General features: G+C 41.1%; 2 protein-coding genes across 2 annotated transcripts; one reads left to right on the top strand and one right to left on the bottom strand.

Moving 5' to 3' along the window:
* The first annotated feature begins 2,085 nt into the window (after window positions 1-2,085).
* On the top strand, window positions 2,086-2,900 carry LOC109402813 (uncharacterized). Its single transcript, XM_062860639.1, has 2 exons — window positions 2,086-2,445; window positions 2,508-2,900. Exons 1-2 carry the CDS (start codon window positions 2,101-2,103, stop codon window positions 2,718-2,720), a joined length of 558 nt encoding a protein of 185 aa, XP_062716623.1. The 5' UTR covers window positions 2,086-2,100; the 3' UTR covers window positions 2,721-2,900.
* Window positions 2,901-12,744: 9,844 nt separating this feature from the next.
* Window positions 12,745-15,085, bottom strand: LOC109422595 (rabankyrin-5). Its single transcript, XM_062860638.1, has 3 exons — window positions 14,905-15,085; window positions 13,478-13,795; window positions 12,745-13,411 (listed from the first exon to the last, which is right to left on the bottom strand). Exons 1-3 carry the CDS (start codon window positions 14,906-14,908, stop codon window positions 12,873-12,875), a joined length of 861 nt encoding a protein of 286 aa, XP_062716622.1. The 5' UTR covers window positions 14,909-15,085; the 3' UTR covers window positions 12,745-12,872.
* Window positions 15,086-17,844: the final 2,759 nt, after the last annotated feature.

Below are 17,844 nucleotides of genomic sequence, written 5' to 3'. Positions count from 1 at the left end.
AGCGTCACTGATTGCAAATGACCGCCTTCTCGGATCATCCATGCGGTGTCCATTTCGGTCCAATAGGTGCTGCATGTACTTCAGTCGTTACAGTTTATCAGCACCGATCCTTCCAGTGTGAGCCGATTGAAAATTATTGATTTTAATTACCGACTCGATTGAACCGACACTGGATATCTTGGGAACCTCTGCCGAATGCTCATGCTGCCGTTTGCTTTCGGCGCTATTTTCACTGATGCCACCGGGTGATGCAGGAACGGCGATCGAGTGAACAATAGCATGTTGTGTTTCGCTTTGCTGCTGCTGCTGCTGTAAGTCCGAGTGCACGGGAACGGACGGCCGACTCATTAAGTGCTGCGGTTGATTAATGAATACCGCCGTGGAGTCAACTGGATTTTGCACTTGTGCTGGATTCGGGAGTACGGCTGTTGGAATCTCTTGTTGATGCAACTCGATGGGCGACGGCGGAGCAATCGTTGATTGTTGCGAAGTTTGGTGAGCGAGATTCCATATTATTTGCTCCAATAATTTCATTCGCTCTACGTAATGGAAATGTTGGAGCTCTAGCAGCTGCTGCATGTCGCTATAGAACCGTTTATTCGCTTCACTTCTTAACTGCAAATACTTCTCAATATGATGCAGCCAAGGGATTTGGTTCTGCGAGGTCGTTGTCGTTGACACAGTGGGCACTTGCTGACCCACTGGCTGCGGATAGGCTGTCGGAGAAGTATTTAGCCCGTCGAATCCGCGCGAAATCACTGTTGGGGCATTGTTCTCCGAGTGATTGTATGGTTCCATCTCCATGGCGGGGTTGAATTGGTGTTGATGGAACTGTTGGTGCTGGTGAGGCTGTGCGCTCGCGGACGGATAGGGTAGAGAAGACGGGAATGATGGATGCTGGTTCCAGTGGACCGATCCTGGAACCGGAGAGTGTAGCCGATGATCTGCATGCTGCGGTTGCAGATAGTATCCCGCGGCTGACGCTGGATGTACGGGGGCTGTTCCACTCTTTGGCGCGTAAACCATTGTGCCGTCCATCTTCTCCTCCGCGAAAAAACTGAAACGCGTCGCGGTTTCTCACTGCACGCCCGGGTAACTCGTCGCCACTGTTACGTCCTGGAGTTTGGGGTGGCCGTGACACATTGTCGTGTATTTAAACTCCAAGGAGTAAACAAGAACACATTAAAACGTAGACTTTATTTACACTAAAATACTACATTATAAAGACGCGACACGTTTACAGCACGGCGGTTACAAAACTTCTAATTCTAATTGTCTGCTTTATGCATCAACCGAAAGGCAGACTCGTTGCCTTCGGTGAGCGATCAGTATAGGGAGAGACTGCTGATCTGCTCAGTGGTTCCCAACAGTAAGAGAATACGATCTACCCAATAGTGGACCCTAAAGACACTGTATGCTAAAGACACGAAATCTGATGATTGTTGCTGTTGATGATGATTCGCGTCATGACGATGATGCTGTCGAGCAATGCTTCTAAAGCGCGTTTGACAGGTCTCCTGCTCGATTGGAATGACATTGACAGCAAATTTGGAATTCCAATTGGAACATTTCGTGTCTTTGCATATAGTGTCTTTAGTGGACCCCAACAGCCACAAATTTGATCGAGATTTCAAATGATTATTTTATGAGAAATACAAGGTATTTTTATTGGGTTTTTGTGTGCAATATGTAGGAAAGATAAAGAACTTGTTGCGCCTTTCCACCAAATATCGTTTTTGTTGCTTTGTATATCCCTTTCGTGACGAATCAGCACAATTGTGCTGTTAAGCGATAACAGTTTTGCATATTTTTTCATCTGTTTAGTCTTTGTTTCATGTTATGTAAACTATTTTAATAGTTCCGTCATTTCTTTTGTTTATGTTGCCTGTGATATTTTCCACATCAAGTTAAACAAAAAGTGGACAAAAACCGTAAAACATGAATTTTTTTTATCTGTCGCATACTTTTTATTTCCGATTTATGTAGGAAGTCAAAGCTAGAAATAGAAAGATAAACAGCAGTTCTTCCAAATGAGGAACAATAATTGTTGTTTTTTTGGGGAGTCTAAGAGTTCTGAAGAGCTCAAGTTGAGCTAGTTGTATGGAAATTCCGCTTTTTTGCGCTCCGTCCCGAAAGGGATATAGAACAAACCATTTGAAAGTACATACTAACATTCCAAACTTTTGTTTTTCTCCATTCCCATTTCTAGCAATCAACACCACCCTCGGAATCAAGTGCTTCCGGTGTACGGTAGCTCCGCCCAATCGGTACGCCGCAAACAGTACGAAAACGCAACTGTGCTCAAAATTCGACCACTCCGATTACTTCACCGTGGACTGTCCGTGGTCCACCATGTGCGTGAAACGAATCTTCAAGATCCAGCTGATGAATCGCGAGCAGGAAACCATCAGCCGTGACTGTGCCCTGCAGAAGGAAACCGAACAGGTCGGGAAACAAAGCTTCGTATGGCGTTACACCCTTTCCTAATTTTCTTCCATCGATTGCAGATCTACAGAAATGGTAACTGGACCAAACAGCATCACATAGAAGAGCCCTACCAGGAGGGCTGCCAAACGATAAACGATTCCACGTACTGCTTCTGCCGGGGGACGATGTGCAATTCCGCCACCAAGGTGGAGAAAAACAGCTACCATGCGGATGCGATGGCGGTCATATTTGTGTTCAACGTGATGAAGTACATAAGAAACATAGAATATTGACAGGTCTCTAGATGATTAGTTTTGCCTTGTTTTACGTTAAGAAACCATAGGCTAGGATTTTAGGAGTAATTTAATTGCTTTTATGACTGAAAACGTGAGTCAGTAATGAAAAAAATGCTTTGTTAAAATGTTGATTTATGCTCGAAATTGATGTGATATAATAAATAAGTAGGTATTATTGTGGGTAGCCTCAAATAATATGTCCGAAAATCTTTCCTGACAGAAAGGAATAGGGTCTAAAATACAATTTAATATAGAACACAGTGGCGTTGCCTTTGATTACAAAAAAGTGGCGTTATGGATGGTTATAAGAAAGTGTTTTCATATCCTTTTTAACTCTAGCGAGTTCAAGAGTACTTCTACTATTTACTGTGAAAGTAAGACGAATTCAACAACATATAATGAGTAAAATTCCATTAATGATACACGTAATGTAATAATGCAAACCAAATCTCAAATATTCAAAAATTATCAATACTTAAATTTTAAAACAGTTATATGAAAACTGATAGTTTTTCGATATTCTAAGTCTTGGGCATCATTTTTTTTATTACAAGCATCGGATCACTGTGAAGCTGACATTGATTAGTTTAAATTTTCATCTAGGGTATGTGTGCCATCAGTAATCTCACGCTCCCATATTGATCCTATTCGAAAACAAGCGATTACGGCACCGATTGACTCCGTTCTTTTTGTTTTCATGAGTGCTCACTTTTAACAAAAAATACAAAAATAAGAAACAAAACAAGCAGCGCTTCAATCCTTTTTTTTTTTTCGTAGGATGAAAATGGGAGCCACATGCTTAATAAGGGAATCAATACTCTATATGGTTTCGCATCATGCGATTTACACAGTTTCATGGAGTACTAAAGTAGTACAGATTTTGGATTACTAAACATAGGTAACCGCCCAACCTTCATAAGAATTTGGGCGCCCTAGCAGAATTAATTACGGGCTGACCAATTCGCATGTATCAGATGAAGAATCTTTATCTAACCATACCTAGGGTATCGCGCTACTTGGGCGGTGGCTTCTAAATTCGTCTGTTTTCCACTATAACTCCGTCAATTTTGAACCAATTGACTTGAAATGTTGTACACGGGTAGATACTATACCTATCTCACTGCATTCCAAAAATTGTGTCAATTGGTTCAAATTTGACTGAGTTATAGTGGAAAACAGACGAAAATAGAAGCCACCGCCCAAGTGGCGCGATTCCCTACATCTTTTTTTAGGTACATTTGAATGTTAATTCGCAAACTTTACGTTTTAGAGATTCCCGGTCAATCAAGTGGGATCTCTTCATTGATTTGGTATCGTCCAATTTTCATGGATGATCACCAGCCATCGACACCAAGTGATTTTGATGATGCCGTCGATACTACAACGGCCTTTATCATGGAAGCTTGCCCTCTTTCATTTTTCATTTATTTAGTTCACATCAAATTCATGATAATACTGAATCAACAATTTGCCGCCATAATACTCGATTTGCAGCTGCAGCTCTCCATCCTCGGTCACGCCCAACACTCGCCAGATCACGCTCCACCTGGTCCGCCCATCGTGCTCTCTGCGCTCCTCGCCTTCTTGTGCCAACCGGATCAGTTGCAAACACCAGCTTTGCAGGGTTGTTGTCCGGCATTCTTGCAACATGCCCTGCCCACCGTCAAGGATGGGAAAAAATCATTAATTTATTGTGTATCCCTCACTCACATCCACGCACAATCTGATGCGAGTGTGCTTCTCCCCCAGCCAAGCAGAATCTTTCCACTTTCATTGCCCATTCTTTCTAATCGCCAAACACCGGGCGACGCAAGCAACGGCGGCCGAATGAATCGCTACCGAATCTGAGTGCCGAAGGCGAACGAACCAATATTGAACGAATGTTTGCGTTCTGAGTCGGGTGCGACAGCATTCGTTTTGGAACGTTCATTTAGCGTTCAGTGGAAGCATTCAGTACTGGGAATTGAATCAGTGAGTGCGTTTTGATTCAATCAGCTGAATGCCACTCGGTAGTTGAGAGAGCGAACGTTCTTTTCGTATACACCGATGCAAGCTGATTCATTTCGCTCTCTACTTGTTTCTCTCCTGATTCGCATCGTTAGCGTCGGTGGCGTGCCGTTCGTGCTGCGTTCGTTCTTAGTGCGCCGTGCTCTCACTCAGTATTGGGTTGTTGGCGTTCTTTTTGCTAGCTTGCATCGCCAGCATTCGGGTGAGCGAATGAGTTTTCCCATGCTTGCCCACCGTATCCTTCCGGCTTTGGCCACCTTCTGGATGCTGGGTTCGCCGTAAAGTGCAGCGAGCTCGTGGTTCATTCTTCTCCGCCACACACCGTTCTCCTGCACACCGCCGAAGATCGTCCTTAGCACCCGTCGCTCGAAAACTCCGAGTGCTTGCAGGTCCTCCTCGAGCATCGTCCATGTCTCGTGTCCGTAGAGAACCACCGGTCTTATTAACGTCTTGTACATGGTACATTTGGTGCGGGGGTGAATCTTTTTTGACCGCAGTTTCTTCTGGAGCCCATAGTAGGCACGACTTCCATTGATGATGCGCCTTCGTATTTCACGGCTCACGTTATTGTCAGCCGTTAGCAAGGAACCGAGGTAGACGAATTCTTCTACCACCTCGAAAGTATCCCCGTCTATCGTAACATTGCTGCCAAGGCTTGTCCTGTCTCGCTCAGTCCCACCTACCAGCATGTACTTTGTCTTAGCCGCATTCACCACCAGTCCGACCTTTGCTGCTTCACGTTTCAGGCGGGTGTACAGTTCTGCCACCGTTCCAAATGTTCTGGCAATAATATCCATGTCATCCGCAAAACAGACAAATTGGCTGGATTTCGTGAAGATCGTACCCCGGCTGTTGAGCCCGGCTCGTCGCATAACACCTTCCAGGGCGATGTTGAATAGTAGGCAGGAAAGTCCATCACCTTGTCGTAGTCCCCGTCGAGATTCAAATGAACTGGATAGCTCACCCGAAATCCTTACGCTGTTCTGCACACCGTCCATCGTTGCTCTTATCAGTCTAGTCAGCTTCCCGGGAAAGCTGTTCTCGTCCATAATTTTCCATAGCTCTGTGCGGTCGATACTGTCGTATGCCGCTTTGAAGTCGATGAACAGGTGATGCGTTGGGACCTGGAATTCATGGCATTTCTGAAGGATTTGCCGTTCGGTGAAGATCTGGTCCGTTGTCGACCGGCCGTCGATAAGCTTGCCCTCTACGGCCTGTAAATATCATGCCTTTGGTGGAACTCCGATCTGGCGAAGCTCAGGAAACAATGTAGAAAAAGTTGTAATAGTCGACGTATGACTAGATCGGAGCCTTTAAAGTCGGCTCTCAAGACATACCAGAAAGCTCTAGGTGCTGAACGATCCGGCTGGAAAAATCTTTGTAAAAATGTTGTCAGTTTGAGTGGAATCAGTCGGATAAACAATATCCTGGCAAAATCTAAGGATATCCGAGTGAACGAACTTTGTTTGCTAAATGGCGATTCCATTTCATCTGATGAGGAAATCCTGAAATGCTTATTTAGCACACACTTCCCCGGATGTGATGAACCTGATGCCTTTTCTTGTACATAGTTATGATTCACCGGCATCGGCTCGGAATATTGAAACTATAGAATCGATTGAGTGGCCACTAAACAGTTTTGCTCCTTTCAAATCTCCTGGGGCAGATTGTATATACCTTATTTTGCTTCAGAAGAGGTTTGATTATTTCAAAAATGTTTTGAAAAAAAATATACTTGTTTGCAGTTTTGCTACAAAGTATATTCCCAAATCTTGGCGGGATATTACTGTTAAATTTATTCCGAAAGTGGGTCGTGTGTCGTATGAAGAAGCAGAGTTTTAGACCTATCAGTTTGATTTCTTTTCTTATGAAATGCTTAGAACGCATTGTGGATCATCACATCTTACCAACGTGCCTCTTCATGCCTACCAATCTGGTAAGTCCACTGTGACCCTTTCACAAGGTTGTTTACGATATCGAGAAAGCATTCGCTCAAAAGCAATCTTTTTTTGGGTGTCTTCTTAGAGGGTGCAACGTGTTTTTCGATGCCATATTTGAAGCACGGTCATGGTATATCTCCAATGATTTCCGATTAGATTTACCAAATGCTCAGAAACCGGCATCTCTTCTCGACATTGCGTCTGGCAGCGATTAGAAAACTGAGTGTTTGTGGATGCTCCCAAGGGAGAGTCTTATCACCGTTTTTGTGGAATCTCGTAGCAGATACGCTATTGAGGCAACTTAATAATAGCGGTTTTCCTACTTGTGGCTCTGCCGATGATTACCTAACATTGGTAGTTGGTATGTGCATCAGCCAGCACCCTTTTCGACCTGATGCAAAGTGCATTTCGGGTAGTTGAGGGTTGGTGTAGCCAATATGGCCTTTTGATAAATTCGAGTGAAACATCTATTGTTCTTTTCACGGTAAGGCGACATCGTAATGGCGTTCGACCTTTGTGTCTCTCTGATTCTGAAATTGATGTGACTGTGAACAGGCAAAGTACGTTGGAGTTATTTTTGATTCCAAGCTTTCCAGTACAGCCCACATTTAGTTCTGAATCAAGAAAGCTTGTATGGCCTTCGGGTACAGTACGTACTTTTAGTTGAACTTGGGGTCTAAAACTCGAATATATCAAATGCATTTACACAACTTATAAATTTCAGTCGGCAGTCCGAAAGGCCACTTAGGAGGGCCTCGGTCAGCACTCACCTGAACTGCTCCAAAACCGATACCCCAAGATTTTCAGTAGTAAAACTACCAATTAAACGCTTTTTCTATAATAATTTCTAATATTAATTTATTTAATCTAACAATTTAACTCTATAATTTAGTTTTTACAATAAGCACTAGCAGAAAGCACGCGTCTGGTTCGGTTGAAAATTTTCACATATTTGAATTTCTGCTCGCATGCTTTGATCGCGAGTCGCACGTTGGCATGGTAACCGTGGACGACGTCGCCGCGCCAAGATACCCGAGCAAAACATCTAGTTGCAGCTACTGTTGGCAACACAACTGTTGTTCGACCAGTTTTGGTTTACGGATGTCTTGTGTGGTGGCAAAAGGGCAAAGTGAGAACGATTCAACCAAAATTAGACCATCTCCAAAGGATGGCTTTAATTGTTGACCATTCTTGAAATGACTGATAAGTTAGCTTGCACTGAAGCATCACATGAATTCGTTGGCTCTGAGCCAGCTATTTCGGTATCGAAGTGTTGGGTAAAGCATTATATTGATATATTTTTGCTTGTTTAGAATTGAAAAAATCGTGAAAAAAAAATCAAACAAAATGTACTACTGTCGTTGTGGAAGATTTTGAATCATATTACAAAACAAATGCTACCTATTCAAAAGTAATGTTTAGATTTGATTCTAGTGTAAAACAATGATACAAGAAATGACGTAAAGTAAAAAAAATTTTTTTTTCGCGAGTGTGCTCATGGCATAAACACAGACAGAAAGACAGAGAAATTTGAAAAAGAATTTATAGCAGGGATCTTCGAGAATGTTTGAGTTACTTTATAATGCAATCGCAGAGGTAGTTTTTGCGTAAGCTTTAAAAAGAATTTCTAGCGTAATCCTTAGTTAGAGAAGTTTTTAGCGATGTTCCAAAAGAATTTTCGACAAAATTCCGAAATCAACTTCTGGTAAAACTTTATGTAAATTTCATAGGGCTATTAAAAAAGGAACTTCTTATATATTTACTATATTCTAATATAGTCATTGTAACTATTTATGAAATGTTAGCGATAATCTGTAGTGTGTTCCTGACGGAGCTTCTGACCTCAATTTATGTACCTCTTTTTGATTTTTTGAGAAATTTCTAGAAAATTTGTGGTGGAGATCTAAGACGATTTTTAAGCCGAATGAAAAAAAAATCAGAACCTTTTAGATTTTTTCATCATCTATTATTATTTTTCCACAAATTTCTTCTGCAATTTCCTATGAGTTTTGTCAGAAGTTCACCAAAATTACATCCCTAATTCAGAAATTAAATCTCTTAAGAACTGACTAAATACAGACCGAAACTCTTCGAAATAATCCTTTTATGCGGATTATTTCGAAGTGTTTTGGTCTGTGTTTCTTGAGCTTGCTAGAGTTTCTCTAGTACAAAAATAAACACGAATATTCAGCAGGAACTTTTTGGCTCCCCATTCTACACAGTTTTGGAAATTTTCTAGAACTCAGACGAAGATTTTTACCAGGACTGTTGTTAAACGTCTTGTGCAATTGCAAAGGACTGATTTATTTATTCAAATGAAATATTGTTATCCAGTTTTAGAGGAAGTTTGTGTAAGCCGCAGGACAATTAACTATAATCTTTTCAATTAGGCCGAAACAAACTTCATTCTCTTTTGCCACAGTGCTCATTGATCCGTCAAGAGGGCGAATGACAATAATAATAAATCTGGAGCTCGATTTGAATAGGTCGTATGTGCTTTTGTCGATATACAATTCGATCAGTTTATTTTAGTCATTGTAGCAATATGGCAGATATCTTCTTCTTCTTTTTCTTCTTGGCGTAACGTCCTCACTGGGACGAAGCCTGCTTAGTGTTCTATGAGCATTTCCACAGTTATTAACGGAGAGCTTCCTCTGCCAATGACCATTTTGCATGTGTATATCGTGTGGCAGGCACGAAGATACTCTATGCCCAAGGAAGTCAAGGAAATTTCCTTTACGAAAAGATCCTGGACCGACCGGGAATCGAACCCGTCACCCTCAGCATGGTCATGCTGAATACCCGTGCGTTTACCGCCTCGGCTATATGGGCCCCATGGCAGATATCTTGCAAACTTTTAATGATGGAACAGAAAGTTTGTTTTGTGAGGATTCTGCTGTATGTATCAACTTTGCTCAATTTCAACGGTTTTTGCTATAATAAGCGAATCCAACTGATCGAATTTTTAATCGACAAAAGCACATACGATCTATTGAAATCGAGCTCCAGAAATGTATATGATTAAAATTAACTTATCGGATTTGATAAAAAAATCATGACGACTTGAATTTTATCTTAAAATTTCAAAATTTCTTGAATAATTTATCCCCCCCTTGAAACGTTGAAATCCGACAAAATTTTCCGAAGGATGAAGTAACATTAGAAAAAAAAACGAAATTTTTGTCAACCTTAAAACCACAACAGGATGGTACCGTAATCCGGGGTAACATTGATCAGAATTTTCGTTCTTTCTTGAATAATTCTCTTGTTAAAGCAAATGTTACATGATTTATATTTTTAAAACAAGTACTGGCCCTCTGAGTACGTGTTAAGCTACCAGAAAAAGTATTGTGAAACTTTAAATCATGTTAAAATAAGCTTTTTAATCTAATTTTTGATTTTGTACATTTGGGGTAACATTGATCATGCCAGTCATCAATGTTCGTTTGTGTTAAAAATACCCTTACTTACTAAATTCGGGGTCGCTGATTTCGAATATGTTGTCCAAATTTTTACAAGTTATGTACTTTTTGAGTTATTTTAAGATTAAAATACCCCAAACCGCGAATAACGCCTAAATCGTATATTTTATTACAAAAAAAAACATTTTCATAAGAGTTTCGTTCATTAAATCCAACTCTAGGATATCATATTGAAGTAATACAGTGATTTCTATCCTCATGTTGTATCTAGTATTCATGCCATGCATGAATGTTTGACAATGTATCTCATTGCGTTACGAAACACAGTTAGGGCCTGTCCATAAACTACGTAGACTCTTAGGGGGGACGGGGGGTCTGGCCAAAGTCTACGCTCCATACAAATTTCGAAAATTTTGTATGAACAAAAGTCTACGAGGGGGGGGTCTGAGATGGCTCAAAAAAAGTCTACGTAGTTTATGGACAGCGCCTTATGGAAAAATCGATTTATTTCAATGTTTATGAAATTCAATTTTGAAGAATTACATGTCATTTAATAGCTAAATTACAGCAGATTACGATATACTATTCGATAGCAGAAACTGATTCAATGTAAAATGCTTGTTTGAACATTTCATGAGGTCGGACAAGCCGATCAATGTTACCCCGGATTACGGTATATGACAACATTCTTCCAAAATTTTAATGTTTTACATTTTCGGCAAGTAAGATTTTGTGGGGGCCCATAAAACGTGGGGGCCCGGGGCCATGCCCCCCTGGCCTCCCCCGTAAATCCGGCCCTGATTGACACCTGGGCTGCCACTCAGCACAAACAATATTGGTAGTTTGGAGCCATGTCGACAAACAAAATTGTATTGTACTGAGCCATCTCTAGGGATGGCAAAGTATCTAACAAATCTGTCCAAGTAGAATTGCAGCATGCTGGTCAAAGCATTGACTGGCCACTGCCGAATCAGCTAGGTATCACATGACGAACTTTCAGCAAGCTGATTCATTTGTACGTGATAGCTGTGAATCCGATTGTGGAACTTCGTATCATTTTAAATGTACCTAGTTGTCCAGTTTTATTAAGGTGACTTGGTGCATCACAGAATTTTCATAGGAATCATTGACTTTTCAATTTTCAATGATTGTTTGTCTCGCGTTTTTTAAGTGATAAAAAACGGACAATTCTGTAGCCACGCAGCAGAAAAAGTATCATCACACTCACCACGAGTGAGCAAATGGGATGATACATTTTCATACAAATATGCGCTTTGGTGACTAGAGTTTTATCACTTTGAAATTTCGAGCGAGATTTCAATGATGCTGATGACGCACTACGCGTCCTTAAGTGAAACTTACTTCAGAAACCTGAATCTTCAGGATGTTCTGTTGTTCTTGACTCGCTGTGGTAAAGAGCTATAGGCTCTCTTTACGCTTTATGCGTTATCACAGTGTCCTTTTTAGGTCGCTGTGTGAATCCGTTGTGGTACGCTTATGGGTGTATGACGATCTTATTCCTTTACCTGTCCTTTTCCCTTTTCCATCTTTTTTCCTTCCCTTCTTTCTCAGGTAAATGATGAATAGGCTCGTTTTCATGGCGAAGGCACAAATTTCCCAAATGGAGGAGAGCGTGCCTCTGGAGCCGACCTACTGATACCTGATACCTAATTATCGCTTGTCGAATTAAATTGAGGTGCTGAATTCAGCAAATGCTTCTCATCTGGTATAGGTACCTGCTTGGCCATTCTTTCTTCGCTGAAAATAAATTGGCTGAGTTAGCTCGCAGCATTGCACATATGACTTGATTGGACCTGAGCGAGCTATTCCAGTAAATGTTGACTAAAGCATCGGGTCCAGTCCTGGGCTACTACAATATGTACTGCAATAGTTTTGAGTCATGTGTTAGCCAAACAAAATTGTATTGTACTGAGTTATCTCCTGTGGTGACAAAATTTTTAACTAATCTGTCTAAGCATAATTGCAGCATACTGGTCAAATCATTGACTGGCTACTGCCGACTCATCTATTACATTACTAATTCTACTGACTGATTTCCGATTGTTGTCCTTCCCCCACAGGTGATAAAGTAGTCTCTTATTCCCAGGGTGCAAAATGTTCATATTCATTGACTGAAAACAACACGAATTTGAATGATTATGCACTGAATATTCAAAACAAGCAAATTCATTTTCGCTCTCCCTCTTCACACAGTCAGTCAATTCGTAGTCATTGAATATAAAGCCGATCGGGAAACATCTTCAAAATTACCTACGTTTATGGCTACGATTCCTTTCAAAAACACTCCACAACAATCAAATGGGAAAAGAGCTGTGTAAAGCACCGTTAAATGTAATCGAAAAGTTAATATTTTATCAGCAATTTAACACTTTGTAAGATGTTTACAAATCGGCACCAACATTTCAAAAGGGCGTAACTGCATTTACAACCAATGCCTTCTCACAAAGCTGTGGAGCGTATCCCATCCCTCTCGAGCAATCCACTAGCACAAATAGAAAGATAAAAGCCTCCTCTTTCGATTAATGGATGTGAATTGCGTGAGATGAATGAAATACGACCCACAGCTCTGTGAGAAGGCATTGGTTGATAAAGCAGTTACGCCCTTTTGAAATGTAGGTGCCGAAATATTCATTGACTTTCATTCAGTTGACAAACGAGTATCGAGCAGCTGAATATGAATATGCAGGCAAGTGAATGAAAATTTCCGCACGGTGAACTTCAGCTCGTCTGCTCGAAAATTTTGCGCCCTGCTTATTCCATTATGATGACACAAATGTCCCATATAGGGGATAACGTGCCTCTGGAGCCGGACTTCCGATATATCTATCTAATCCTTCGCAAAACCACCAAATGATTGTTAATAATTTAAAAAAATCACTCACCGAATCGTCGTTTTCCACCAGACAAAGAAACACCACGTCTTCTCGCAGCAAGCGTACGGCAGCGTGCAGCGGATGTTTCGTTTTACTGGTCAGCATTTTGTACAGCAGCGGACCAGACATGTGCTCGAAATCCTGCGGCGTCAGGTCGTCCCAATGGGTCGAAATCAACCCGGAACAGTACTCCAGCAGATTTGAAGCGCCCACATCTTCAGCTACGCAGTAAAACCGAACGCACGACCGCACCGAAACAGAGGACACCAGGGCACGCTCGCACAGGCCCATCAGTCCGGGCAGCTTGAACCGATGGGAAGTTTTCAGCAAATCCAGTGCCAGCGAGTCGTGCTGCAGATCCACCACGTCGGTGTAGATCCAGCGGAGGAGCGCGAAACCTACGTCGGCGTCCATGTCGGACCAATCTAAAAAAAGAAATAGTAAGGTTTGTGACGTAAGTTTTACAAGTAAGAAAACAATTTGCCACGTACCGAGTTCCGTTTGGTCCGCAATGACTTCTTCGCGCCACTCCTCGCTGCGGGCGTTCAGGACAAACTTGTGAGCCGGCATGGTTTTGTCCTTCAGCTTCACCGTTATGTCCGAATAGGTTTTGCGCCCGTACAGCGTGGCAACGGTCATCACCAGGCGTGACACGAAGCTGCTGAATTCGCCCAGATCGCGGTCATCGCTGGAGGCGGCCGCTTTGCTGTACTTCCGTTCCAGCTCTGCATAGTTCTTCTGCAGTTTGGTGTACTCCTCTTTGAGCAGCTTAAGGTGCTTCTCAAGTTTGGTTGAATCGTTGGTTGAGGCTGGAAGGTTTTAAAATAACTTCATATAAGTAATAATGGATTTGTTTGTTTCTGTGACACACAATTTGTTCAACAAGTTTCTGGAACATTTCAAATTTCTCAATGTCACTATTATTAGTTTTCAGAAATCAGCCGTTCCAGGGATTTGTCATTCTAACAAGGAAAATGTTCAGGGATTTATGAGAATTAGAACTTCAGCTCATTAAACTAAAAATTCCCTAGAAACCACAAAGTTTTCCCGAAATTCCCGAATTGGTGACATCCCTAGTCCATGCTGAATCTCCATAGTTGTTTGTTCAAAAGATCTTGATCTTGAAACTATCGACCCAAAGTCTGGTAAAGAAGAAAGGATGCGATGGCTGTTATTTATTACTTTTAGGACGCATGGGATGAGCAGCGTCGGAAGTGTACAGCGAACGTTCTAGGCCTTCTAGGCAAGCGGGACTATGACAATCTAGAAGAACCTCGGTGGATCCTTGATAACACCTATCAAACGAAAGTCTTTGCGTATTTCTTTAAGCTTTTCTTGGTGGCATTACAGTCCGACTGAAACAGAGCGTGCTTCTTGGGTTAATTCCCTATGTGCAACTTCAGTCTTTAAACTGACACATTCTGGCCCTGATTGTCTAGACAGCTGTAACTCCACAAAACTTCGCCGCTATGTATAGGTACGATTTGGGTGCTTTTTTTACTCAAACCGGCGGCAGCCAATGTTTACATGTTTTGCCGAACGAGTGATAAGATAACGTATCAAAAGAGAGCAACAAAAAAGAGAGAATGAAGTAGATACACTACTCAAACGCATGAACACATCAGCATAAACGCCTCTCGCTGTGGTTGTTCGCTTTTCCACTGCGAAAGTGCGTACGCGGATGGGTGGGGAATTTGGAATTCCTTAATGATCATCATATGCGTGGAACTTCCAGAAATTCGAGCTACCCAGCTAATTAGAGGATCACTATCCGTATGCTACTGAAACCCCCTTTACTGTATCGGAAAATCACAATCCAAACCCGTAGCCAGAAGCTAATAATCACTGGAATTCCGACGTCTGTTGCGCCGTCCCCCGGAAGATTTCATGTCTCAGCCACATCCCGCAACAAACGTACCCATCACTATCGGTCAACTTTCGACAGGCGAGCTCGTTCTGTAGCGTAATCGCGCACTTTTATCACCAAAAAACAGCAGTAATCACGAGAAAAACATAACTTTTATTTACGAGGCGGACACTTTTTGCACTTTTTGTTGTTCTCGTTGCGTTGATCAAACACTGACTGGTGATGACTGACAGTCGACATATCGACATGATGATGGAGAAATTTTGCGAAACTGTCAAAAGTCTAGCATACCATGTGAAAATAGCCAAGAATCGTTTTGGAAATAAACCTGTTTCGGACTCTGCCGGGTCTATCTCGTTCCACCTACGCACATCCATACCATAAACACTACTGCCAGATAGCGTATAGGTAAGGTGAGATTTTCTGGATAGTGTTGGATGTGAGTGGATTGATTGAGCGATCGAAATAGATTTGTTTTCAAAACGCGCACATTGGCTCTTCTCACATTTTCACATGTAATGCCAATGCGTGACATAGGGCACTGCATTGTTTTGATTTTGCAAGGAGTTTTGACATTTCGTGGCCTTGTTGTTAACAAAATCTCAATAAAAGTAAAAGAGAGGGAGAGACTTTCGTGCAGAGCCCTATTATAGTGGAGACGCCAACCGAGCCAAAGTCGACATTGCACTCCTAAACATTTTTAATCGCTCTGTTCAAATTATTTTCTTCTACACTAGGGTGGATCAACGTTTGTATGAGAAAATTAAATAAACTAGCTGTACCCGGCAAACTTTGTCTTGCCTACTGCGTTTTTTGACGTTTTAAGTTTCTAGTCAACACCAAGTCCCCGGTCAAACGTACGGAAGATCGTTTTTCTAAAATTCTCAATTTTTCCATGTTTTTTTGCCTCATAAACCTTCCTTGGGTGAAAACTAACAGAACAAAACAAAGATGATCAAATTCGAACCTTCCGTTTGCAAGTTAGGGTAAAAAATATAATTTGGACATGTATGTAATTTGGACATGCAAGGCGTTGTATGCCTTGTTCCGGAGAGCTACTAAAAGAGGATACTTCTCAATATCGATTATTATATCAAACAGACCCTATTCTGATGATTTACGTTGAAAATACGCTTAACAATTAAGAATTTACTTCAAAATTATCGAAAATGTAAATTGTTTCACTGAAACCCCTCAAATGCACAGGTATGCAAGACGACATACACTTCACAGTCAAATATAATATTCACCTCAAAATCATTGAATTAATAATTGTAAAAAAAATGAAAGCCTTATTGCAATGAAAAATGATCAATAAAACAGCATTCGGCAGCTAATCTCTTAACATTCATCTAGAACACTTAAAATAGGTGGTGTCCAAAATACATTACAAGCTCTCTACTGTAAATATATTTTGGTCATCTGACGAACTACATGGGGATGGTATACGATTGCATACTTGGAGGCGTATTCTGTGGGTCTGGCGATATTTCCTCGATTCCAACAAAAACTGTAATAGTTATCAAAATAGATGCCTGTTAAGCCGAGAAATTTGATTATTTGCAAGAAAATATGTGTTCATTTATGCTACTTTCATGATTTAGCAGTATTCATGGCTAAACATTGAGATATTTGACCTGTCCAAATTATATATACCTGAGGGTGTCCAAAACATATATTCGGTGTCCAAAAAGCAATTCTAACAGGCGATTGGAAATTGTGATTTTCTTAGCTTAAAATGCTTTCGTTAAGTTTTTTGTCATCAGGAACGCAAAGAACAATCATATAATAAGCGAATTAGTAACTTTGCAAAATAATTTATTACTTTCTAAGGAAGCTAGGGGACGATTTTTCCAACGTTGTCCTCAGCCTGTCCAAAATACATGAATTCAGCAGCAAATTTTGAAAACGACGTATAATCAATGCTACACCATTGATTATACGTCGTTTTCAAAATTTGTTACTGAATTACCCTATGCGCGGTCCCACGTATGCCACTGCATTTTTATATATATAGATTTAAATTTTAAAATTGATTCTGGATTGTTGGAGGAATTTGTGAAGGAATTCCTGCAAAGATTCTTGTAGGCATTTTTGGAGGAACTTCTGAAGGATTTCCTGGAATAATTCCTGAAATTGTTTATTGATAAATCCTTAGAGATACTCCAAGAATAAATGAATCTCTGGCCAAATTCTTGAAGGGATTCTTGGAGGAATTTTTAACAGAAGCATTGGAGCATGTCTTGAAGAAATTTTTAGGGAAGATTGATTGATTTAGCTTTATTTGAGAGACTTTCAGCCCTTTTAGGGAAGATTCAAATATTACGTCCATCGTTTTTCGGGATTTCTAGACCCCCCCTCCCCCCTCTGTCACGCACTTTTCCTATGTTGAGCTAGCAGTGATCGCCCCGATGAAAAGCAGATTAATTGGCAGCACTGCCATAAGCCAATCAAAGTACATCGAGTGTTTTGCTGTTATGTTTTTATTTATTTGCACCTACTTTAGTATTAAGCCATCCGTTTCTGATGAAACATCGTATAAACGTTCCGTAGTCTGTAGCACTATTCCGTGTTTCTTTTGTGCGATTGTGCAATTTCGCTATATCGGTGGACTGCCAACATCCTATACCCAATACACGTACTGTCACACTTTTCTAGACACCTTCCTCCCCCAAATATTGGAGGTAATTTTTGAACGTTCCCTTATCTGAGTTTCTGTCGGAATTCTTGAAATAATTTCTGGAGGAATTCCTGTACGGATTCTTGGAGAAATTCTTGGCAGTAGTTTTAGAAGAATAACTGGAGAAAATTTCGGAAAAATGGAGGAATTTTTTGAAGAACTTCCTGATAGGATTCTTGGAGGAATTCTTAACAATATTCTTGGGGGAATTTTGGAATGAAGTCTCGGAGCAGTTCCTGGAGGAATTCTCGGAGGCATCCCTGGAGTTGTTTCAGAAGTATTTTCTTGAGGAATTTCTGGAGGTTTCCCGA

This window comes from Aedes albopictus, chromosome 3, assembly GCF_035046485.1.
Source record: "Aedes albopictus strain Foshan chromosome 3, AalbF5, whole genome shotgun sequence".
NCBI lineage: Eukaryota > Metazoa > Arthropoda > Insecta > Diptera > Culicidae > Aedes > Aedes albopictus.
This window is presented reverse-complemented; position numbering and strand designations above follow the sequence as displayed.